Consider the following 24320-nt stretch of genomic DNA (forward strand, 5'->3'; position numbering starts at 1 on the left):
TGTGGGGTGGGTTGTGGGGTGGGGTGAGGTGTATGGGGTGTGAGGTGTGCTGTGTGTGTGTGTGTGTGTGGTAGGGGGACAAAAGGATTTGAAGTATGGGGTATGGAATGAAAGTGAAAGACGCCGCCTAATCGGGCGCGGTACGGGGTGTTCGGTGTGGTGCTGGTGCTGTGCCGAGGTGGAGGAACAGCACACACACACACGTACATACATACACATACATACACATGTAAGCCACATGGGAGGTGTCACGAAAAGGAGTGGGGAAGGCCGGCGCAGCATCCGCAGCTATTGTTGTTAAAGCTGGTGCGTAACAGCGCCCTTATATACCCTTAAAATACCCTTAAAAACCCCACCCTAAGTATTCCTGCCTTCCCCTTTCTCCCCACTTCTTCCCCCTTCTCCCTCCCTCTCCCTTCCTCTCCCTCCCCCCCTTTCCCCCCTTCCAGGTAAAACCCGGGTGGCTCACATTCAGCGGTCGTGTGGCTATGCGTTGAGACCCACCTTGTCTGTTGAGGAAATCGGCAGGGCGGTGCAGGTACGGAGTGGGGTAGGGTGGGGGTGAGATGGTCGTGTTTGTTGTTTGTGTGTTTGTTTGTCTCCAGATGTTCCGGCGGTGGTGTGTACGTGGGGCGGAGTAACGCCCTGCCGAACCTTTTTGGGAGCTGTGCTATTTGCTGGGAAGTATATCCGTAAGAGGAAGTGTGGGAAGGTGGCTTCTGCCACCTGCCATGGGTCATGTGCCTCCCCCCACCCCACCCTGGTACACTCTTGCCCTGGCAGCAGCTTCACTCGTTCGTGGTTCGTCTTCCCCCCCTTCCCCCTCCCCGCTCCCTTGGCTCATGACATACACCGCACACACACACACACACCTTGGCTCAGTGCGCAGTAGCACTCGCGTGACGGAGCCTTGGCTCGTGAGACTCGCGTGCACGCGCGTGCGACGCCTCTTTCCCCCTACCCCCACCCCCGGGGGGGGGAAGGAGGGGGGAGCTAGCGGACCTGCGGCTCTCGGCTGCTTAGGAGGGGGCAGGGGCCCCTCGCGCCTCTCTCACGTCCGACGGGGACAGATTGGGCGGTATTTCCGTTGGGGATGGGCAGCAGCCCCTGGCCATACTTGCAACACACACACACACACACACGCACACGCGCGCGCACGCAGGCACAGGTGCGCCTATCCGCCCCCTCGTGCCGCTCAATGTCGTACAAAACACACACGTACACACCCTCTCCCTCTCCCCCCGCTCCCCCCAGATCATCAAGTCCCAGGACCCCTCCGTGGTGGTGACTGTGGACAACTGCTACGGGGAGTTCACCGACACCCGGGAGCCATGTGACGTGGGGGCGGATCTGGCGATGGGCTCACTCATTAAGAACCCGGGTACGGATATGTACGGTCGGCATGTTTGTGTGTGTGTGTATGATGTTGTTACAGGGTGGTATAGCTTCACCAGCGGCCCCCTTTCCCTTGGAGGCAGTTCCCTGCTCTCCCCTGCTAGAGGGGCACCCTAATCCATCCACCCCACCCGACTTCAGAATGTATTCGTTGGGTTCAGCAACTCACCACCAGCATCCAACCAAATATATCGGATCAACGGCGCCACAACTTAGTTCCTGGTCAGCTCGCAAGTTGTTATAATCACGTCCTTTACCGTTCATAAGATGGGGGGCTACCTCCCAATTCAATACCCCTCACACACCCGAGAAGTCGGGAGGCGGATTTGAACCCGAAACCTCCGGGAGCAGAAGTCAGGCCTTAACTTCTGCCAGTCACCTACTGTATGTATGTATGCGTGTATGTGCGTGCCTGCGTGTGTGTATGTATGTATGTGTGCACGTCCCCCTTAACCGTCCATCCCTGCGATAACCCCAACTCCCCTGACCATGATATGCAAAAGAACACACACACACACACACACTCGCACATCAAAACACGCCACCCTCACACACACTCGCACAATCCACCCTCCTTGCCACACGTACGCGCACTTCCGTACAAGGTACACAATGGACACAAGCACTCGCGAATATGTGTCATTCTCGCCAGTTCCTGGCCGCGGATCAGATCTGTACATCACACACACACACACACACACACACACTCTCGCAGGTGGCACTATCGCCCCCGGTGGCGGCTACGTGGCAGGACGAGCAGACCTGATCGGCTGCGTGGCGGCCCGGCTGTATGCCCCCGGCATCGGCATCGACGCGGGGGGAGTACCGGGGTCCACATTGCGCATCTTCTTCCAGGGCTTGTTCCTGGCGCCGCAGACGACTGGGGAGGCGCTCAAGGGGGGCCGGCTGGTGGCTGAGGTGAGATGGTGTGTGTGTGTGCGTGTATGTGTATGTATATGTGTATGTCACAAGGTATAGGTTGGAACACCGCCACTACCTTCCGCATTGCTGGTGGACTATTTCGGCTATTGCTGCTACTGCTACTGCTACTGCTACTATTGATGCCATGCTGTGTTACTGCTGCTGCTGCTACTGCTACTGCTACAGCGCCAGTTATCGCTTCTTAATGGCGATAGATCCGGATCTGTAGCTACCGTGATATAGAGCAGAACTAGGAGTGCAGTATCTGTTATTGGTCAAGTGCTCTCTTGAATTTTGCGGTACATCAATTGAATACACATATGAACCACACCACACGCACTCCCTATACCCCACCGTAACCTAACCCCACCCATCAGCCCCACTCTTCCCCCCCTCCTGCGTTCACGACATTGTGTAGGGCATTTTGATCGTACGGTGTTTCCTCTTTAAGATCTCGAAACCCCCTCTACCATTTCGCGCTTCCAAAAAAAACCCAAACCCGTATAACCCCCCTCTAAAACACCTTTTTCCCCCCTCCCCCCGGGTTTTCCCCCTCCCCCGGGTTTTCCGCCCTCCAGCTGCTGCATCGAGAGGGGTTCACGGTCATCCCAGCCCCCGGAGTACCCGAGGTGTGGTCCATGATCACAGCCGTGGAGCTCAGGTCGCGGGAGAGGATGACCGCCTTCTGCCGGGGAATCCAGAGAACCTGCCCCATTGGATCGTACATTTCCCCAGAACCAGGTACGACGAAAAATACAAGTGCTTGCCGTACAGACTGCGGACTGCTGCGAGGAGGGGTGTGTTGGAAGCAGTGCGCAAGCGCGTGTGTGGGTTAGGAGTGGGAAGTACGGGGGCCGTACAGGATTTGAGCCCTCTGCGGGCATCGCCCCCCGGGGGGGGCTTCGCGGTCGTCGTCCAGCACACGTGGTGGGTTTCGTTCGTGTTTCTATTCCGCGATAGATAATCATCATGATAATTGAAGTTATTATGACAGGTCTCTTCAGCTTGTGAGAGAAGACCTACTGGGACTGCGGCGCACGTGTTTTCCGGTGCACGAAACAAGACGAATCCGCATGCCACCTCTCTCCACGCGCTCCCCCCTCACTTCTGCGCCTTCCCTCCCTCCTCCATTCCTATTCCTCGTTTCCGCCCACCGTCGACCACCGCACACATACATAACCCAAACTGCCGAATATTCCCCGAACCCCCCGAACCCCCACCCAGTAAGCCGCCTTCGTTTCTGTGTCTTCCCACATCCCCCCTTTCTCCATCGTATGTACGACAGGCGTTACAGCGGGATACGGCGACGAGGTTATCTTCGCGGATGGTACTTTTATCGATGGTTCGACAGCGGAGCTGTCGGCAGACGGTCCTATACGGGAGCCGTACGTCGTGTACTGCCAAGGCGGCACACACTGGACGCACTGGGCGCTGGCTCTAGAGGGAGCAGTGACTTCATTACGTGAAGCAGTTGCGAAGGATAACTAACTAACGAACTTTAGGAAAATGGGGAGGTTGGGGCCACATATGGGTTCAAAGAGGGGGTGCCACGACATTTTAGTGCCACGTTCATTTTACCGAGAGAAGTAATTGTGTACGTACTTATGTATGCACGATAGCAACCCAGGAGGCCGTTCACAGCGTTGTGGCGAAGGTGTGTGGGAAACGAAGGGGAATGGTGACACCCCTCGGAGGCCAAGTGGGCAAGGAATGGATCCAAACCAAGGATTGGATCCAGATCAAGGGTTGGATCCAAACCAAAAAATGGATCCAGATGAAGGACGATCCATCCCGACAGCTCGTTTAGAAGTGGAAAGGGATTTAGCGGAGGGCGCAACTTACGGAGCTGCAAAGCTGGGGAGGTGGGAGGGGTGAGAGGGTTATTTTACTTTTGGTTGTACTTAAGCCGCCGATGTTAACACTCATTCATTCATTAACGGAGCGCGAGGGGGGTGGGAGAGGGAAAGAGAGTGGGAGAGGGAAAGGGGTCACCTAGCGGTGTCACCCTAGGATGGGGGAGGAGGACGTGGTGCGGGGGAACAGAGGCGATTATGTACCCCCCTGCGCACATAAACACCACCACCACCACCTTATTGAGTTATTCCCCCCCTGCGCATTTTTTCGCGGCGATGGGTGGGTGAGTGGGAAGCGGATACATGGGCTGCTGCACCGGCTCAGTTCTTCAGCTAATCGGCTAAGCAGACGAGCTCCATGCGTGTGTTCGTATGTATGTGCTATCTTTTCCACTTACGCAATGGTTCCAGTGGCTGCGTCTTGACGACGGCATTGGGATGATGTGTGTGCATGTATGTGTGATGTGTGGGACAGGGGGTATGTATGTATGACTTAGATTACACTATGTGTGTATGTATGTATGTATGTATGTATGTATGTGAGTGGAAAGAGTGAGGGAGACGGGATGAGTAAGGGTGGTAGCGAGAGGGGCGGCCGGGAAGGAAAGAGGAGACAGGGTTATTTTGTTACTGTCTCTCCGTGTTTGTGCCCTTGGATCTCTTGGCTGCACGTGAGTGGCCCTCCAGGTCTGTTATGTCTGTATGTCTGTATGGCGCACCCTGCAAGGCTCCTTGTTTGTGTGCACTGCGTGGGCGGCACAGAGGTGTGTGACGCACCCATATTGGGTTGATGAAGCTGAGGTAGGTCGCCGCCGCGGAGGGCTTGGCGTGACGCGAAGTGTAGTGAACGTTTGGCAGCGACGGTGAGCTTTATGAAAGAGGGTGCACTCTTCTCCGTGCGTTTGATTGAGGCCCGTCTATCCGTCCACGGAACCTACCTACCTACCTACCTACCTACCTACCTACATACATACATATCCCACCTGCAAGGATGCATGCCTCAGGGTGCGGCATCGTGGTGCCGGTAAGGAAAGCGTGAAGAGACCTGGAGACCTGCAGACGCGGTGCAGCAGGCCATCGAATAGCCATTTCCCCAACCCACTGGGCCCCCTCCGCCCTCCTTCACTGCCCAGCCTCCCTGGCCCCCGAATGCGTGTCCCGTGAGTCCCGTGAAGAGGGGTCAGTTGGGTCAGAAAGCCTAAACCCAGGAAAGGGCCCCCGGGGCCAGGGGAGCGGAAGCGACATGTTGGATGCCTGGGGAAAGTAGCAGCGTAAATTGGATGCCAGCCGTACACATGTGCAGGGCCGCTCGGCGCCTGATACCACCGCAATAACTACCGTTGGATCGGGCACGAGCATGCCAGCAGGTTGTTTCCTCGCTCGGCTACCGCCGCTGCGTTCGCATCCCTTCTGTATGCATGTTGTTAAGGGGTGCTAGGTCACCTTTGGGTTATTTAGCCCAGGTTGATCAACCTGACCCCGGGTGGCGATGAATTGCTCAGGCTGTTTCGTAGTCGCTCCCTCTGGGGCTGAAATTGCTGTATTGCGCCTGGCTTGGACAGACGCCTGCCTTGGCAGCGTCGAGAGGGAGAGCAGCTCGTGGCTACCGCGAGCTGTAATCTTCGACCTAATTGACATCCAGAGGCGACCAGCATGATCTCCTGGATATAATACGGGGAGTAACGCTGAGTTTTCGCTATCGGTTCCAGCCAACGTGAAACGCTTGTCGTCCCTTGGGTCTCGCGACGAAGAAGTCCTTGCAAGGCCTGCATAATGACTTTTATGGGGATCATCCTCGTGTATCTTACCTTGCGTCAGATGTCATAGTTGAGTGCCAAGGCTGCCGAGGGTGACGCGTTTCGATGCGTCTTGTCACGTTCCTGTCATGCCCCCAGGTTCAGGCGAAGAAATAGCTGATACCAAGAATTGGTTGAGGCGTTTTCCCTGGGCAAACGTCCAGGTTATATAAACAGCATTACGCAGCCGCTTGTTGAGCAGTCGAAATCCGTGTACGGCAGCCTTTCCTCAAGAAAGGGAGACTCGCGATCATGAGGGCCAAATGCATCTCTAGTAAAACATCTCTGAACCTGGCTGATTGGAGCTGTTGGGGCCAGCGTCGTTTGCCCTTGAGCCGCCCTTGTGCCCGCACTCCCTTTGGTGGGAGGCGGCGTAGTTACTAGGAGCTTTATTGAGAAGTTAAACTCTCAAGTATGAAGCTTCTTCAGAATCAGCGATGAGAGTTGCAGCTTCAGCCGCGGTAGCGGGAGCTCGGAGGCTTTCCACCGTAACTAGTTTCGCAACTGGTAGCCGCGTATCAGTGGCTTAGGTGCAGCGGCGCAGAGGACAGCCAGCATGGCGGACGCGGGCACATCCACTGGGCAACACAACGCTGGCGACGGTGACGATGAGATAGCGGAAGTGGACCCCGAAGGGAGCTACTGCCGCTACAAGGAGCCTGTGGGCAAAGGGCGGTTTAAGACCGTCTTTAAGGCTTTCAACAGGTTCGTGAAACGCCCTTGAGAAAGCCTGGTGTACCGTCTGTTGCCGCCGGGGTCATTTTCCCCGACCTTGGGTCATTTTCCCTGGTTATTGCTCTGTCCACGCAGCCAAATTGGGATAGATGTGGCCTGGAGCAAGGTCCGCGCGGATTCGAATCACTTGAGCGAGGAGCAGCTTCACAGTGTAGCCAAGGACATGATGACCGGGTTGGAGCTGGACCATCCCAACATCATAAAATGCTTCCGGTGCTGGGAAGACCAGGAGCATGGCTGCATTAACCTGATTACGGAGCTTTTCACCTCCGGCAACCTGCGCCAGTATCGCAACATGCACAAACATCTCGACCTGAAGGCCGTTAAGCGCATGGCCAAGCAGATCCTGAAAGGCCTTCAGTATCTGCACAGCATGAGCCCCTCTGTCACACATGGGGATTTGCGGTGCGACAAGATATACGTGAACGGCCACAGCGGGGAAATTAAGATCGGCGACCTCGGCTTGGCGACCTTGCTGCCTTACCGCTGGGAGGAGCATGAAGGGCACAAAGGCGCTTTTGATACCTCGGTGGACGTGTTTGCGTTCGGGCTGTGCATGCTTGAGCTTATCACCCTTAAGCAGCTGGACCCGCAGCATTGTTCCGACTGGCCGCAGCTGCTGCAGGAAGTTCCGGACGAGGAAGCCCGCGCCTTTATTGGCAAATGCCTTGGTCCCTTAGATCAACGGCCAACGGCAGAGCAGCTTCTTGCGGACCCTTTTTTCGCCGTGCGAAGAGACGCCAAGTTGAGCGGCCTGGAGCCGGATGGCAATGGCTCGGCGCGGAGCCTTGCACCTCTTGAGCAGGAATCCGGTCAGGGTCCGAAGATGCGGCGAACAGACGATGCGCTGGGCGGGCCTGGCGTGGAGCCTGAGGTCGGAGCGGGCGAGGCTAGCATTGCTGTCGGACGGCTCAAAGGCGAGGACTATGAGTTCGTTTTCAGCGCCAAAACTGTTGACGGAAAATTGCATTTCCAGCTTACCATGCTGGGTGTGACGAAGCCGGGCGAGGAAAACCAGCTGAAGCGCGACATCGAGTTCGTGTTCGACCCCGAGACGGACACAGCCGATAGTTTAGCTGGCGAGCTCTCCCAGCAGTTCAACCTGAGCCCCACGGACACGGAGATTTGCGCAGCCGCGCTGAAGGAATACCTGGCAAAGGAGCTGGGTAATGATGCCAACGACTAATGTCACAGCAGCATGTGTTTTCGTGTGTCGAGTGTTGGGTTGCTAGATGCAGCCGGCTTTAGTGCTGGAGCGCGTGTATGAGTGTCAGGGGGGGGTGAACAGGTGACTTACTCGGGCCGTGGGGCTGGGTTCCTCGTCAGGGCTGCCCTGCCGTTAGCAGCGCTGCTGCAGTCCGTCGCGCTGTTGTGGTGTGGCGGCGGCGGCCCTGGGGTGTGGGAAGGCATAGTAGGCGCTAAATGCGCCGCGCAGGATGTATCCCATTCGCTGAGTGTAGGCCTGTGCAGAAGGGTTGCCACTTTTATGCCAGCCGTGTGGCATCAGGCCAATTGAACCTCAACGCCAAGCGACAATATGTCGGCGGCTGCCTTCACTGGCTGGCCCTGCATGACATTGGGGGAGGTGAATTGAGAGGGGGAATGCACCGGGAAACGACCGATTGCGCTGACAGAAGCCACAATTAACGAGTGTTGCGTTTGCATCAGCGCGTTTTTTTGGGACCCTATGCTCACGCCATGGCGCGTCTGGCGGCGTGGCAAGAGATGTATCGGGTGTTTGGGTCCTTATCTTGGTTTCGAATTTGGACCTTGACCGGTTTGAGCGTTTGTACGGACAAATTGACTTTCGTTATTCCGGGGTCATGCAATGCAAACCGTAGTGCGTCATCATCGCATGACAATTCGTACGGTTCTTCATTCTCCGTCCCGCTGTCAATTATGCAGTACACATTTGGCTTGCAGAGCTTTCCGGGCTTTCGTCTGCCAGCTTGTAGTAGCTTTGAAACATCCAGCAAACTGGGGCGCACAATTGCACAAGTGTCTGTTGCGCGCTGCCGCATAATCTCATTGCAGTGCTTGGGAGGAACGTAATACTTACAAGGGTTTCAAACGGAATGGAAGTTCCGGGCTGTTCCCTCTTGACATGCAATTAGGAACCGTTTGTAGTCAAAGCCTTGCACACTGCCTTAGCACTGCAAGAAAGTTCCTTATGATCCCTATCTCCGCGTATACCTTTCACTATCCAGCGAATGCTTGCCTTGTCCCCTCGCCCAAGTCTGCACTATTCAGTCTGTACACATTCTCTCATCTACTCCTGTGCCGCGGCCATCCCCGATCTGTCACCACCCTCCATTGACTGTGTGTCCAAACCCTCCTGCTGGTCGTGTTGTGGTTGCTGCTCCTCCTGTGCAATCTGCGTGACGAGGCCGCGCAGCAGCACAGCGTAAAGCAGCCCCTTGTATCCGCTCTGGATAGTAGCCGCCGCCGACTGAGAGTTAGCTGCCAGCACCGCCGCCATCTCGTCCAACTCTTTGCCCTCGAAAGCTGGCGAGGTTATCACCTCCGCCTCCGAGTTACCGCCCTCGGGTGACGTCATGGTCGACGCCAGCGCGTCCAGGGTTGCAGCATAAGCTGCACTGATGGCACGCAGGTCAGCCACCATGCGGCGCGCCTCCGCTGCCAACAGCGCTGCCTGCTGGTCGCTGCTGTCAGGCCAGGCAATACCGTCCACGGCGGGCCTACGGCGACAGGATGCCCCGAGTACAGGCGAAAGGTAGAGGATTCGAATCACTAACCCAGGGCAGCTCAGTCTGTTTCGGGGCTTTCCGCCATGAAGGTCTACGCGCGCCGCGCAATCTGACGGCGACGCAAGTACAATTCACAAATCGGAAGCTTTGCTTAGCATTCGCCGCCACGCAGGCCCGGATTTATAACATAGAAAAACACGCTGAAACGCACCTGCCGGTCCGCGCGGGTGCCGCCAGACTGGCGCCGAGATTGAGCATCAGCTGCAGCTGCGCTGTCGTCACCTCCGCCAGGCGCTTGGTGAAATGAGCTCGGAAGCTGTCAAGAACCACCCTTGGCTCAGCAACCTGCTGCCGTAAGAGCGCCGCAAGCTCGCGTTCCTCCACGTCATCTTCGCCCTCCGCTTCCGCCTCGTCACCATCGCCAGGCTGCCTCCTGCGTACCGGGTGCGCACATGGTCAATACCATGTGACATACGCTGCCTGATGAGGCAGCAATACCGCAAGGTTTGGAAACCCCTTTCCTCCGATCCCAACCAACCCAAAACTGAAACACCTTTAAAACTAACACCGTGTTCTCCCCTAAAGCGTACACACGCACCTCTCCCGCCTGGCCCGCGACGCGCTCGCGGCCTCCGCCTCCTTCGCCGCTGCCACTGCCTCCACCAACTGGTGTAGGAAGGCCTCCGCACGCGACTGGCTGTCCTGGCACAGATACCCTATGGGTTCGTACATCTGGCCCAAGCGCTCCGCCGCCTCCTTGCTGCCGTCGTCCAGCTCTGGAACCACCGGCCCGGCAGCTTCCGGCTTCCCATCGGCCGCGGCATCCTTGCCAGCCTCACTCTCCGTCTCCGCCTTGGCGGCGACCCATGGATCGTTAAAGTAGGGTCCCAGGCGGCCGAGCGCCTCGTCCAGGGCCTGCTGCTGGTCGCCTGGGCGGCGGGCCCAGCACACGGATGGTGATAAGGATAAAGCAGCAGGCAAGCTGGCAAACCCCCTTGGTGCGCCCCCCGCCGCTGTGCTGCCACGACCGGCGCGACCAGTCCCATCAGCACGGCCACCTCTGCAAGGTCCCCCCCTGCAAATCACCTTTCCATAACTCAAAGCGCCGCTATTCAATTCTAGCTGCACAACCTCCCGCCCTTCTGCCGCAAACCCTGGTTCTCCATCCTCTTAGCACTCCTGTATAGCACTCCAGTAGCTGCTTCCTTTCCCCCTTGCTTTTCCCTCCGATGTGCATTCCACTTCCCCTCCCTCCTTCCCGAACCCACACGGCGCGCCCGACCTTCCAGCTTGGATCGCGACTTGTTGCACAGGTGTGAACATTCATTGGACAGGTTGTTGACCTCCTCTGCCAGTTGCTCGCCACCGTAGATGTAGAAGAAGTCCTGGTTGAGTTTGCGGTGAGGTTTGGGATGATGTGAGGGCCGGGAGGGCGGGAGAAGCAGGAGAACGCAAGGAGGGCACAGTGGGGTCATAAGAGGATTGGGAGTAGACCAGGTGCAAGTCAGGAAGCGACAAGGCCCGAAACAAAAGGGCAAGGAAGAAGCGGACCGCTTTACAGGAGAAGCGGGAGGGGGGTTAAGGAAACAGGAGATAGGCTAGGGGAGATGGGCGAGACATGTGTCCCCCGGCAACGAAGTGCCCACCTGACTTGTTGCAACAAACACAGCGCGAACTGACCAGTGAGCTCGGTGCTTGAAAAGCTTACAACTTAGTCAAGATCCCCATCATCCCACCCCGCTACTGCTCCTCACTCCAACAACGCACCCACCTGGAACGACGAGGGCTCACGGCCCATGTCAGCAGCACGCGCATCCGCATCCTCGCCCCAAATGCGCCGCCTGCCGGGATGTCCTCCACCGCCTACACCCGCCACCTCCTCCAAAAGCACCATGGCCGTACGACCCACAGTCTGGAAAAACGGAAATCCGGCGACAGCCATGTATGTTGCGGCGGCGGCGGATAATGAGAATTGCGAGCAGCGCCACAACTAGGGCCTTCAGGCGGCACAGGACACCGACGTGGACCAGGGGTTCATTACACCCGGGAACACGTAAACCTAAAGAACCCCAAGGCCCAACCCAAAAGGGACGGGACGCGAAGCCCTATTCATACACCACCACCACACCCTAGACGATGTCGGTGGCACCATAACGCCTTCGCGTTACGTCAACGCGGTCCAGTACGGCATCCAACCCATAAAGAGGGAAAGCCCAAACGATGCCGTACGCCCCCTAATCTGCCCTGTAACAAAACCCACCCACACCGTGAAAACCTTGCTGTCCTATGCCACAGCCCCTAACAGCCGTACCCCCCCCCAAAATCCCCTCCCACATCTCTGGAGCCGTAACCCCCCCTCTGGATGTCCCCTCCTCCTTCATCTCTGTCTCACTCACGGCACGCCTTACGGCGCGCTCATGAAAAGCCATGCTCATGCAAACCGTCCTGTCCACCTGATCCACCACCACACGCATTGTTGCCATCCCCTCGCCACTAACCTCCAGGCCTCGCTCCGCAGTGTGCGCCAGCTTGGTGCCAATTTGCGCCACCCCGCGCACCGCCTCACTGCTCTGTACGTCCGCCACACTCGCCACCACCTCCGCTGCCACCACTTTAGCCACACTGCTCAGTCCGCCCCAGAGGCTGCTGAAGGCGCGAGCCGCACCCGTAGCCAGCTGCTCCACTTGCGCGTCGATGGCCTGTGGTGCCGTGGGAGCACTATCACACCCGGTCACCATATGCGGCCAAAAGGTGAACTGCCCGTGATGAAACCACCATCGACTGCCGGCGTCCTCCCAAGCATTTGGATTCCAGAAACTGAAAAACAGCGCTTCTGAAAGATTGTTCCTAATAGGATTTGGGTCGTGTGTAGCCGTCGTCGTCCTGAACGGTGTTGTAGAGTGGACCCAGAGGTGGACACGGAGGGCAGCCTGGTTTTGCTAAGCCGTGTTAACTGACCTTGTATGCCCATACTTTGTTGATGCGCCTAGTAGTGTTGAGTGACAGGTGTTTCTCCTTCGGAGGAGTGAAATCGCCTTCATATCCGAAACGATATTACTTTATTGAGTAGTGATGCACTGCAACCGAGGACTTACCTGTACGTACGGCACGTGTGGCGGCAACATTGGCGAAATCACAGAGGCCCATGCACGCAGGAGAAAACAGACAAAAGGGTTAGCATCCACAGAACTAGAGGTGGTGACGCAACACCTGGGTGTGAAAAGGTGGTGGCAAGAATTATAAAGATTGCAAGGTTACGACGGGGCATCCCCCTTCCCCCATCACCCAGATGCCGTCTCCCGTCGAATTTCGGTGTTCATAAAATCGTTACTGCGTATTTTCCACACAACCCCAAACCACAGATAGATAAAATCTTGGGTTTGACCTACATGCCTCAGAGGGAAAGACAGGCAGAGCAGGGGCCCCAGCTGGTGGGCTGGGACCCACCCACCTGAAGCCCCACCTCCAGCGCAGGGTCCGCAGGGGGACTAGGCGGCTCCAGGGAGCCCCCCGCCGACCCACGAACGCTGTCTGCGGCGCCACTGCGTGTGCCAGCGCCAGCACCTCTAACCGGTAGTGCAGCCTCGCGCGCTGGCTCCGCCGCCTGCCGAGGTGCGTCGGTGGGCAACACAGTGCCTGCAGCCCCACCCTCCTCTCCGCCAGAAGGATCATCGCTGACAACGCCGGCGGCCTCGGCCTCTGCTGCGCGGTCCATGGCGCTGATGCGTCGGGCCTCCTCGACCTCTTCCTCGGCGCCTGTCACGTCGGCAAGCGCTGCTTGGAAGGTCTCGGTGAGGTCCTTCACGTCGCGCACCGCGCCAGCCGCGACTTCGCGCAGCTTCCCGCCTAGCGCGCCTAGGCCCCAGCCGCTACCCCAGCCGACTCCCCAACCGCCTCCCGTGCCCTGCCGCAGATGGCCCTGTTGGTCCTGAAGGAGCTGTGTGCCCTCGCCCTCCTTATCCTCCTGCTCAAAATTTTCAACCTCTTCTTCTCTCACAAAGCTGCGCTTATTTTCAGTCGGCTGAGGCGGTATTGGGGATATCGCAGGCGTAATTTCCGATACCTCAGCAGCGCGCGGGAAATTTGCAGGGACTGACACGGGCGCCAAAGCTGTGGCCCCCTCCGCTTGTGGTTCAGCAGCCGGCAGCAGGACTTCTGGCTTAGCTTCCGGCTGAGCTGTTGTAACAATGCTTGCATCAATTGGGGCAGTATCTCCTGGCTTGTCGGTTTGCTTTTCCTTGTTTGTATCCGCTGCAGTAGTCACGGCTTCCTCCTCGGGCTTGGCACTTTTCGGTGCGTCAGATACCGGAGCAATCGATGAGGGCGCAACAGGCTCGGCGAGTGTTTTGCTCCTTGTGGCCAAGGTGGGACTTGCTTCCTCATCTGGGGTATCTAAAGTCGCCCATTCATCCATTTCCTCCTGCGTGGGCTCAGGTGCATCCTCTCCCAGCTCCAAGCCCTCGAATGGGTCGTCCTCCAGTTCATCGTCAATAACTGGCTTGCCATCTGGCATTGTGCGTAAATTTTAATATCAGGAAACAGCCAGACTTCCAATTTCAGGCAGCAGTTACATTTATGACAGACGAAACAGACCTGCGGTACGTATGCGAACAGCGTTGCTTCCCTTCAAGCTTCGAGTATGCCTAAGCTATCCATAAAGATAGTTAAATATAACTTGTTTAACGGTTTAAGCAAAACCGCTGCCGCTTCAGTCATGAAAAGACTCTCAAACAGCCCTACGCAAATGGGTTGCCCCCCGTTTCGCCCAATTGCTGCTGCGCCAAGGTCCCTGATGGCTGCGACAATGCAGCACCCATCTGGCCAAAGCTAAATACACCCGGCCCCGCCACCAAACCCAATCCTGCGCCCTGAAACCTGCCGCCGCCCGGCGCAGATACCAACCCCGGCGACACCATACCACCAGGCTGACCCGCGTACGCATACACTGCGCCCACCGGCTGCGGCTGCGGGGCCAGGCCCACCCCCGGCAACGCTGCCAACACCCCCGGCGGAGCCATCATGCCTGCAGCAGAAACGCCCAAACCCTGCGGCAGACCCGCGCCCGGCTGCCCTGGGAACGTAAACGGCGCGACGCCCGGCATCCCCGGGTCCGCGAACAGCATAGCCGGCTGGCCCGGCACCATCACGCCGGGCGCGACAGGCGGCGGCCCCATCAACGGACGATATCCCGCAACACCCGTTACCCCAACACCCATCGGCTGGGGCAACACTGGCTCCGAAAACAGGGCGCTGGGCAGCTCAGCACGTCGAGGCGGCAGGGACGGCGGAGCCTGCGGATGGACGCCGCCGCCGCCGCTCGCGGTGCGGGATCCCGGTCGGTCTCCCGTTGTGGTGGTTGTGGTGGTTGCGGTGGTTGTGGCCGAGATACCCAGCTGTTGCATGCGCGGCAGTCCTTGAACAACAAGGTTGTGCTGGTGCTGGGGTTGGGTTTGGTGCTGGTACTGGGGATTGGGGTGCTGCGGGGCGGACGTGGGAGGGGATACGGCAGGGGAAACGTGCACTGGCGAAGGCTGGGACTGGGACTGGGGCTGGGGCTGGGACACCGATACGCCGGCAGCCGGCGCCGGGGGCGTTGCGCCCGCGAATGCCCCCCAGTCCGCATCATCATTGAAGCCAGCGGCCCTACTGCTGTCGGTCGGCCAGCCCATGGACGCCTTCGCCAGCGCTGGCGTGGACGGGAGCTGCAGTGGCGGGATGGCGGCAGTATTAGCAGGTGCACCGCCGCCGCTGCGATTACTGGCGGCGCCGACGGAGGTGCTGCCGCCCGTACTTGGCGTCCGCACCTGCTGCTGCTGTTGCTGCTGTGGCGATGATGACGTTCCCGGGTTGCCAACCCAGGCGGCAGTTGAGGGTCCGGCGGGCCACGCGGCGGCGGGGGGCGCTGGGGGGTACAACGCCGCTGCGGCGGAAGCCGCCGCCGATGTTGACGATGCAGGCGGCGGCGGTGGTCCGGAGAAGAAGGATCCAAAGGGATCAAAGGCGGGCGACGCAGCGGCGGTCGAGACAGTGGACGGTGGCGACGCTGCACCCCGTCCAGATGTCGATGTGGTGGGTGCGGATGACGGCGGTGGCGGCGGCGGCGGCGGTGAAGACACGAAGGCATTATCCGTAAAGCCAAGTGGGGCGGGGGACGCCGACAGGTTCGAGGCTGCTGCGGCGGCAGCGGCGGCCGCCGCCGCCGGCGCTGCGAACGCGCTGAATTGTGTGATGGATTTGCCGGGTGGAAACACGTTGGTCTGTTGCCTGCGCAGCGTCGATCCGAGCGGCGCAAGTCAGAAGTTAGCGCAGCTGGGGACGGATAAAGGCCGATAAGAAGTGGGGGTGCCGTTGGGTTTCGGCAGGCCGTAGGAGAAACGCTCTTCTGCTACGTTCAGGGCTCGAACGCAGGACGTCAAATGCCATCATCTCTCAAGACACATTGCGGCCTGTCCACAGAGCTCTAGCGCCACAGCTACCGCCGCGACCCAAGCACGATAAAAAAAATGATGGCCTCGTGGAAAGAGGCTAGCTATACTGATGTCCATCTTTCTTGCCTTTTTCCTCTCTTTGATTCTCCTTCTACCTCCCTCTATCTCAACCTTGACCTCATGCTGTACGACATACACATGTCGTCGTTTCTTCCGGAACTTTCCCCCACCTCGGGGCGGCGCTCCCTCCCATACCGTGTACTCCTCACCCATCCCATGCGGTCGCAAACAACAACTTCGCGCCCGGCCGCTGACCCGAAGGCCGCTGACTCAAAGGAACCAATTTTCGCAGAACCACCGTGGACGAAAAAGCAGCTCACCAGAAACAAGCAGCGATGTCGGCAAAGACGTACACGTACACGTACACAGGGCACGTCTCACACTTCCGACGCCTCCTGTACCCCTCATCCTGCTCTTGCCTATAGAGAATGCACGCTCACCACGCTAGCAAAAGGTCCCACAGGACACATACATACTCACACACACACGGCACTTACTCCTTAGATGTGGAGCCAAGTTGCGGCCCGGGTGGACGAGGCTGTAGCGGCTGCAACGGCAGCGGCTGTGGCGGGGCCGTAGCGGCCGGGGGCACAGCGTGGGACGTGGGGAGTGCGGTCGCGGGCACCCCGGGGGACGTCGCTGCGGGGCTGCCGGCTAGGGAGGGCGCGGAGCTCACCTGCGGCGCATTGACCCGTGGGTCGGTGGATCAGTAGAAGCAGTCAACAGGCGGAGGAGCTTCGGCTACTACATGCCGCAAGGACCGCATCCCACGCACAAGCACACGTGCACATTATCCTGGAGCTTGTTACCCACGACGTTGACAGTCAGACATGCTGGGACCATGTTGGTCCGTCATGATTCTCCTTTACAAAGGGGGAGATATCCTCCTTCCCCTGCGGAAAAACCGGCCTAGTGCTGGGATCCCCAGCGTATGAGGCCCGGCGGGGTCCCACCGCTGCCCTAATTACCACTGCAGCTACTACCGCGACAAGCGGCATCCAGCCATCACCAGATGCAACTCGCAGTGCATCACCACACGTGTGTGGAGCGCTTCCTCCATAACCCCCACGTTCATATTCCCCCCAATTAAATTACTCCACAATGGTCACCGCCACGCACCGTTAGTTTAACTGCTCCAGGGGCGCCACCCAACACCTCAGACAGCGGTCGCACAGGAATCTGCTCCGCTGCGTGTCCTCGCCCGCGCTGCAACGAATACCGGGGGTTAGAGGGCGGGGAGGAGGGGAGGAATGATATGAAGTATTCCCCAAGGCGGCAACTGGCGATGCCGAAAGGAGGAGGAGGAGTGCTGGTAATGTGGACCATCGGCTGCCCATGTCTTCGCATCGAACGCAATAGGCGGTGGGGCCAACCGGCGGCATATCACACGAGGAGTGAATATTTAGGGGGAAAAGGCAACCCAGGAGTGTTATGGCAGCGGGATTGTCCCGGCGGATCGGCTGGGTCGCCAAAATATTCCATGGCCAAAGAGCAACAAGGGAGCTGGGGACACAGAACGGTGTGTAGTGTAGCTTTGTCCGTACCTGCGTCGCCCCGGCTGCCGCAGGGGCGCTAGCGCTGTAGTAACGCTTCTCCAAGAAAACAGCCTGGATCCATGCGTCTATCTGCGTGAAGTACGGCAGACACGTGCACGAGGTTGGTGGGGCTCACATTAATCGCCTGTAAGCGCATTGCACATCAGGCGCAGGTGACCACCAAGCGGAAGAGCAGCGAAGTCAAGACGACTTTGTCCGATTATAATAGCCCCCGGATCCGTCAACAGCACGTCAGAATTACCATTCGTAAGGGTAGGGGCCAATGTAGCTAGGGCGCATGCTGCCTCGCCTTCCCCCTCGTCAAGCCGTGGGGGCCCCAACAGGAGCGATCATTCCCCCACACAAGCGTGGATGCAGCAGCAGCAGCCAACACTAAAAGCGTGGTTCGTAATGTGTGCGTAGGGGGGATGAGGAGAGCGGCGCACCTGGGAGAGGTTTCTGGATACAGGCCTGCTGATGTCGCTCTCTGGCTTCCATTTCGCCAGCCACGTGCTTTCAGCGACCTGCGAGTGCAAGCAGAGCCAAACGCTGTTCGAGATCCTTGATAGATAGTTCGGCAATAGGTTCTATCGATGGGTGTCGTAAGGAAAGGAAAGCCGTCAAAATCCCCGGGGACAGGTGCGAACTTTGTTCTGCTACCAAGGGTTGGCCCTTAAGCCCATGGGTGTGCTCTAACTCCCGCACCCGTTGGCTTCGCCGCCAAGACTGTACCCACCGCATTACCACCCGCATCCAAAGCGCTGATCTCCTCGGCCGTAAAATTGCTCATGCTCAAATTCTTGGCACGTTGCCCGCATTTGATGCTGTTCACGGTTTTCCCCAGCGGAAAATTTAGCTTTTCAGCCCTGGCAATATTCGCACTACATATTGATGGCACCTGATGACTTACTGCCGGCCGCTGCAGTCCATACACACAAAAATTGACAGAGATGGTACCACCGAATAACTTCCCGAGGCCCCACAATCAAAGCAGCGTCGGTTCTTTGGCCTCTGGGCTATTGCCCTTATAAGTTTATCAGTTGACATTGTTACGAATTTGGTCTCCAGCAGGACGGCTTCACGATGGAAAGATCCACATGGAGCGCTTGGTGGATTGCCCAGAAAAAGTTGGGTAGAGTTGCCAACAAAACGTTTTTGATAAAGGTTGGAGCCTACTCTACCCACTCTGACGTCGGTTCTGCGTGTAGTATTACTGGGGATACGACAAATATGCCCAGTACGACGCCCTTGTGCGCCAAAGGCATTTTGCACGGTCCACCGATTAAATGCACGTATGACATCCAATGGACGTCTACCGGGAACGCTTGCGTCACGCGGTTCCACATGCATGCTGAGCGGAGATACCTCCTTTGTCAGATCAGGGTAAACCCAGACGGTAATCAGACCGTAGGTTCCCAAAACCCTTCACGTCCGCCCTTATCCGGCACTACTGCAACTTTGGCCACCCCTCCCCATCACGTGCCAAGTCCTGGAGGGTTGCCACCTTGCACACCTGGGTCCACTTCGTACGTTGATCAGGTTTGATCCGGATAGCTGTGCCAAGCATTTTGCCGTACACGACAGCGTGAGTGGAATAATAATTACTGCAGATCCACATGTTCCGCGCCCAGCTCGGAGCCCTGTGTACAAGCGAGTTACGCGTCTGTCCAGGCATCTAATGGTGCCACCGCTCCTGCATATTGCGGCCGGTGTTCGTACTGCTGCTGCTGCTGCTGCTGCTGCTGACATTGCTCCTGCTGCTGCGGCTGTTGGTGCAGCCATGTCCCGAGTGCGTCAATATACAGGAAAGCGGAAGGCAATGGAAGTAAATCCCCCACCTTCCCAAACAGGATTTTCGCGTTACAGATGCTGCCTGCCGCCTACCCGATCCAACGCTGATTACCGAGCAGCTGAAATCAGCGCAGCCCGCCATCCCATCTGCCCGTCCGCCGCAACCGAAACAAACCGGAGCTGTCGGTATGCACGTACACCACCGGGCAGGCTGTGCCCATAAAATCCCGGCACGCCGGCTCGGCCGTCATCGACCAAGCGCCAAAATCTGAGGCCCTTTCCGGCCCCCATTGAGCGTCCACTCGTCCATGCTGTGATGTCCATAAAACTCCGAAGCGAAACCTCCCTAAAACCCGAGGGCGGGAAACACGCGGAAACCACACCTATCTATCCATGCGTTCATCAACCCTCCCATCCATTTATTCTGCTTTTTCTTCATGTTTAGTTCTACCTGTTCAAGGGATGGAAAGCCCTGCATACACCCGCAAACAGAGCCTATGGCAACAAAAACATCCCCCCACTCCTCGCGTCCTTAGAACCTCTAAAACTGGTAAGGAAAGAAGGCCTCTGCAGGCTTTGTGCGTGTCCTCTTCAGCTCCGTCGCGGGGTGGGACGAGAAGGTGGAGAACCCACTTCGACGACGAAGGCCACACCGGGAAGCCGTGATAAAGAAGAAAGAGAAGGAAAGCGAACGAGCGATCGAGTGTGACCGTGCATGAGAGAGAGCGAAAGAGAGCAAAACATGTGCCAATGACGACGATATCAACTAGGAAGCCCATAAGACTCAACCCAAACTGCTCTCGTAGTCCCTATCTTCAGAACCCCAAGCAAAACATGAATACACCACGACCGGAGAACACCATGAATGACGAAACCCGCCATCATCATCCCCGGGACTTACACCAGCCGCAGTAAACCTATAGGTCTTGTCAGGCATTTGTTGAAGCAGCAGTCACCAAGGAGATATGCGCGGATCCCCAGTTCCCCCCAATGACCAAAACCACGTCGCGACGAACACGCCAGGACCTCTCCTCTGCGCTGCATGAACCGCCTCTACCCGAAGCTACGACCCTAGCAGCAGACCTACGTATGCCAGATCTGCCTGCTGTCAATCGCATCCGAAGGGGGCATCGTGCCCTCTAAACGCTGTCGCCGATGACATACATACGTACATAAATACATACGTACATAAATACATACCTACAAACAGTGTACATACCACCGCACTCGTACCAACCCACGAGTGCGTTACGACCAGCCGGGACGGCCCGGTTCCGGTCGATTGGCATGACACATGACACCTCCCTGCCTTCCAACGGCCTCAGTGACGCGGCCCCCACCAGCGCAGTCTTCTGAAAAGCCCCTCCTCTGTCGTCCTCCCTCCACCCTTCCTTCTCCCTCCCCTCCGCCACGGTGCACCCCTCCATTGGCGCCACATAGCTCGCCACGGCATACACGACTCAGGTCGCGTCAACCGGATGCCGGGCTCAACAGCGGCCCTAATAGTGCCACCGCCGACCCGGGTAAAACAGGGGTCCATTTCAGAGTCACTGCCGCGATTAAGCCCAAGGACCTTAACACCACACAACACGACAGAGGGCAACACACCACAGCACAGCACAGCACAGCACAACATAACACACCACACCACAACGCAGCACAGCACACCACAACGCAACATACCACAACGCAGCATAACACAACACAATACAATGCGTTATTCGACAACGTATGAAAAGCGCATATGGTAAGTGCACCCTTTGTCTACCAACATATTTCGCGACTGCGACAGCAGTGGAAAGCCCAACAACAAACATGCAAGCTGCTTACACAGACTAGCACAAATATTCCTCCATAAGCGTATATATCCGTTTATACTTTCAGCCTTAGTGTGCTGACATGACGGAGAAAGCGACAAGCACATTGATTGACAGACAAGTAAACAGACACAGACAACCAGGTCACACACTTGTGCATATATGAGGTGTAGAGTTAGTGGCGGCAGTCGGGCTGCGAGTCCACCGACAGAGAAGACGCGGTGTGAGATGAGCCGCAGCGGAACGCAAAAGGGAAAAACTGCACTCCGCCGGCCAGCCACATGCGCATGCACGTATACACGAAGGACATACACACGCACACACATGCACACGTACACATGCACGCCAAAAGAAGACCCTCGCAGCGCAGGATCGCCGCCCACGCCTGGCGACCCTGCGCGATGGTGCGATTCTAGAGGCGAAAGGAGACGTATGTGCGTATATATGTCTTGTGTATATAGCTATGTCCATGCCGGATTCAGACCGCCTGCCGGCGGACGAGCCCGCGGCGCAGCAGCGCAGGGCCGCCCTCTTTTCCCCCCTCTCTCTATATCTCTTTCTATCTGCTTAAAGGTATCAGGAGTCCAACCCCAGTATGGCGCACACGCACAAGAACCCATCCGCCTCGAATTCCTTGGGTGTTGCCCGCACCATTAATCACCCGTCATTGTTTTGCTACCGCTGCCTCTGTCTCTGCTGCTGTTGCTGCGGCGGCGGCGGCGTGCGGGCGGCGGCAGTGCCATGAGCCCGTACAGCTCAGCGCACGCCGCGGCCGCCGTGAAACAGGACATCGTCCACGCGTGTGAGCAGCTCGAAAACGCGCACCTACCGCATAGAAAGTAAGTATTCGTTCGTGAATCCTAACAACAGCACAATACAGCGCCGCAGCTGGGCAATAGCCATCCATCGACTTCGAACATTTTTTTGATCTGAAAAATCCATCACCCTTGACATCCCCACTGACAGCGCCCTACACACACTCGCTGCATTTCCATGGCCACCGCCACTACCATTACTTTGCTGTAAACAGCCCCCCCCCAAAGCACCACTGCGACTGCCACCGCCTCCACCATAACCCGACAAAACCGTAACCCAGTGAAACATCTGTTATTTTTGTAGCCTGGTTACCTCGCTTTCCCAGGTTGGTGAATGCCAGGGCGCGAGCTTGTGCGTCGGATTGGCATTTGGGCACACATGGCCGACTGCAACGCCATATAACCCGCAAAAAAGCACTTGCAGCAAACGCATCAAAACACGATGAGTTGAAGCGGTCTCTAGGGGGGGAAATGCGTACTCCTTCCTTTACGGCATCATTCAGGATGCGTTGCTTCATAAAATGCATGGACTAGTCTGTCCGCATGGGTGCCAGTTGTATGTGCAACTGGCAATCAGAAACTCTCTCGTTCACCATTCCTCTACCCTCCTCGCACAACCCTCCTTGGTTCGAAAGACACACCAGCGGCTTCTGACCACTGCAACCGTGGCCCCGAAGCTAAAAACATTTTTTTCCTGAACCCCATCAAAAACTGACTGAATGAACACCCGGCTTCCGAGCCGTGAGCCGGCACTCGACATGGTCAAGGATTGGCTGGCGGGATATCCCCGTCATATTCCCAACCCACCCCTACCGGTCATTATAGCTGCCGGGCATTCGCGTCAGGCACTAAAACCGCCGGGTAAGGGGGGGGGTCGCTCTTGTCTCTTCCTCCTCGCCTGGTGGCTCCCCACCCGCCCCTCGTCCTGGCCCGCCGGCTGAACAGAAATCCGAAACCATTCGTATCGTGCACGTGCGAATACGCTCACGCACACACATACACACACATCCGCGCAGGCCCTGGCTTGCCCTCGGGCAACGCCGGTCCACCATGACAGACACAGGCATATTCGATGTATATACCTGCTGCTTGACATGTTCACAGTCTTTCTATGGCGTCATCATACCTTCCAGAGCAGGTGGCAGATCACGACACACGAAAGCACCTAGCATCGTGTTCAACGATGACATATATCATGGAGCCACCAGGACCATATCTTACGTATCATCAACTCGGGTATTTATCACCACCATACGAAAGCACCAAACGCGAAAACGCACACCTGAAGACAGATATACATAACGACTATCCGCAGACATCGTGACAAACAAACACAGCGCAACGCATATTATATCACATAGCCAGCCAACAACGGCGACGCATCCCAGCAACTACAAATCGTCAATTGCTTCAAGCACAGGCAAGCCGCCGTGCATGTTCGGAGATTTCCTCACCAGCAGACAATGCATGACTATCTTCTCGCACCCTTTGCAGCTCACAACACCACACACCACTTCACCACACTATTTGCGAACATCTCAATTATATGTTGAATTTGTTTTAAGCTTTGCCCCCTATCAGCACCGGTGCGCGAAGGAAGATGTACACCGCTGCGACAAGACGCAAAGCTGCTCTGTGCCACCACCGTTTTCCTTTCCCTCCTCCTTTTTCTTTTCCTTCCAATTTTTTTCCTCCTCCTCTCCCTGCACCACCGCGGCTTCATCTTCCTCTACGGGCTCTACCCCTAAAACATCCTACAGCCGCTCTGCGTCCCACCACCTGCCGAATGACATACCTAAGAAGATAGACACGGGCAGAGAGAAAGAGAAAAGACATCCAGGGATCCGGGGCCCTTCTACCCTCTCAGCGACAAGGCATACTACATGTAAGAACCCTCCCACAGGGGGTACCCCACCCATAATAACACCGCTCCAACACCCGCTACTACGCAAGCAGCAGCAGCAGCAGCAGTAGCTTTATCACCTCCTCGGCCTCACATGATTGCTACAACCGCAGCTGTACCCCACAGCAGGTACCCCAATCATACAGCCACAGCGCCAGCCGCAGCGTTACAGGTGTTTTACCGCAAGCCGGCCTCGGTCCGCAGCTCGCCTTCAAGCGCTTGGAGCCTTCGGACAACCTGACACGCAAAACAGTGCAGACGAGGATGATAAATGGACAAGAACGGAAATAATAACGTGAGGGAAGAATTAAGGGTCCACAGAGCGCAAGGTGGTGGCGCTTCTTGCATGTGCGTGTTGATACCAGGTCCGAAGAGGATGCCCAGGCCGGTCGTCATATGTGCGGTCGGGACCGCCCAGCACCTGTCCAACGTCCATATGCCATGTAACGGTTTGTACTGACATGCGAAGTGTGGGTGAAATGGCACTGGAGCGGGTGGATAAGTGGTTGATCGTGGGCAGTAGGCGGGCGGGGAGACGCCGCGTAATTGGCGCTTCCCTAACC

At 57.3% G+C, this 24320-nt stretch overlaps 3 protein-coding genes across 3 annotated transcripts in view; 2 read left to right on the forward strand and 1 right to left on the reverse strand.

The window, feature by feature from the left end:
• VOLCADRAFT_117389 (uncharacterized protein) overlaps nt 1-3804 on the forward strand; it is a gene marked incomplete at both ends in the record, with an annotated part of 7108 nt that extends 3304 nt beyond the window's left edge. Inside the window, 6 exons of the mRNA XM_002949792.1 lie at nt 450-538; nt 1163-1168; nt 1255-1381; nt 2111-2313; nt 2895-3057; nt 3602-3804. Of these exons, the coding sequence (XP_002949838.1) occupies nt 450-538; nt 1163-1168; nt 1255-1381; nt 2111-2313; nt 2895-3057; nt 3602-3804 (791 nt within the window). The remainder of the gene's footprint in view (nt 1-449; nt 539-1162; nt 1169-1254; nt 1382-2110; nt 2314-2894; nt 3058-3601) is intronic.
• Nucleotides 3805-6240: 2436 nt separating this feature from the next.
• Nucleotides 6241-8574, forward strand: VOLCADRAFT_104485 (uncharacterized protein). The gene is made up of 2 exons (XM_002949793.1): nt 6241-6670; nt 6776-8574. The coding sequence occupies exons 1-2, from the start codon at nt 6522-6524 to the stop codon at nt 7884-7886; spliced, it is 1260 nt and encodes a 419-aa protein (XP_002949839.1). The 5' UTR covers nt 6241-6521; the 3' UTR covers nt 7887-8574.
• Nucleotides 8575-8969: 395 nt separating this feature from the next.
• VOLCADRAFT_120813 (uncharacterized protein) lies at nt 8970-18589 on the reverse strand (the record flags this gene model as incomplete). The annotated part of the gene is made up of 15 exons (XM_002949895.1): nt 18342-18589; nt 18168-18255; nt 17878-17955; nt 17441-17521; nt 17016-17102; nt 16394-16572; nt 15213-15672; nt 14339-15110; nt 12860-13914; nt 11907-12107; nt 11180-11320; nt 10691-10793; nt 10007-10337; nt 9620-9841; nt 8970-9399 (listed from the first exon to the last, which is right to left on the reverse strand). The coding sequence occupies exons 1-15, from the start codon at nt 18476-18478 to the stop codon at nt 8970-8972; spliced, it is 4365 nt and encodes a 1454-aa protein (XP_002949941.1). The 5' UTR covers nt 18479-18589.
• Nucleotides 18590-24320: the final 5731 nt, after the last annotated feature.

This window comes from Volvox carteri, assembly GCF_000143455.1.
Source record: "Volvox carteri f. nagariensis unplaced genomic scaffold VOLCAscaffold_16, whole genome shotgun sequence".
In the NCBI taxonomy this organism is placed as follows: Eukaryota; Viridiplantae; Chlorophyta; class Chlorophyceae; order Chlamydomonadales; family Volvocaceae; genus Volvox; species Volvox carteri.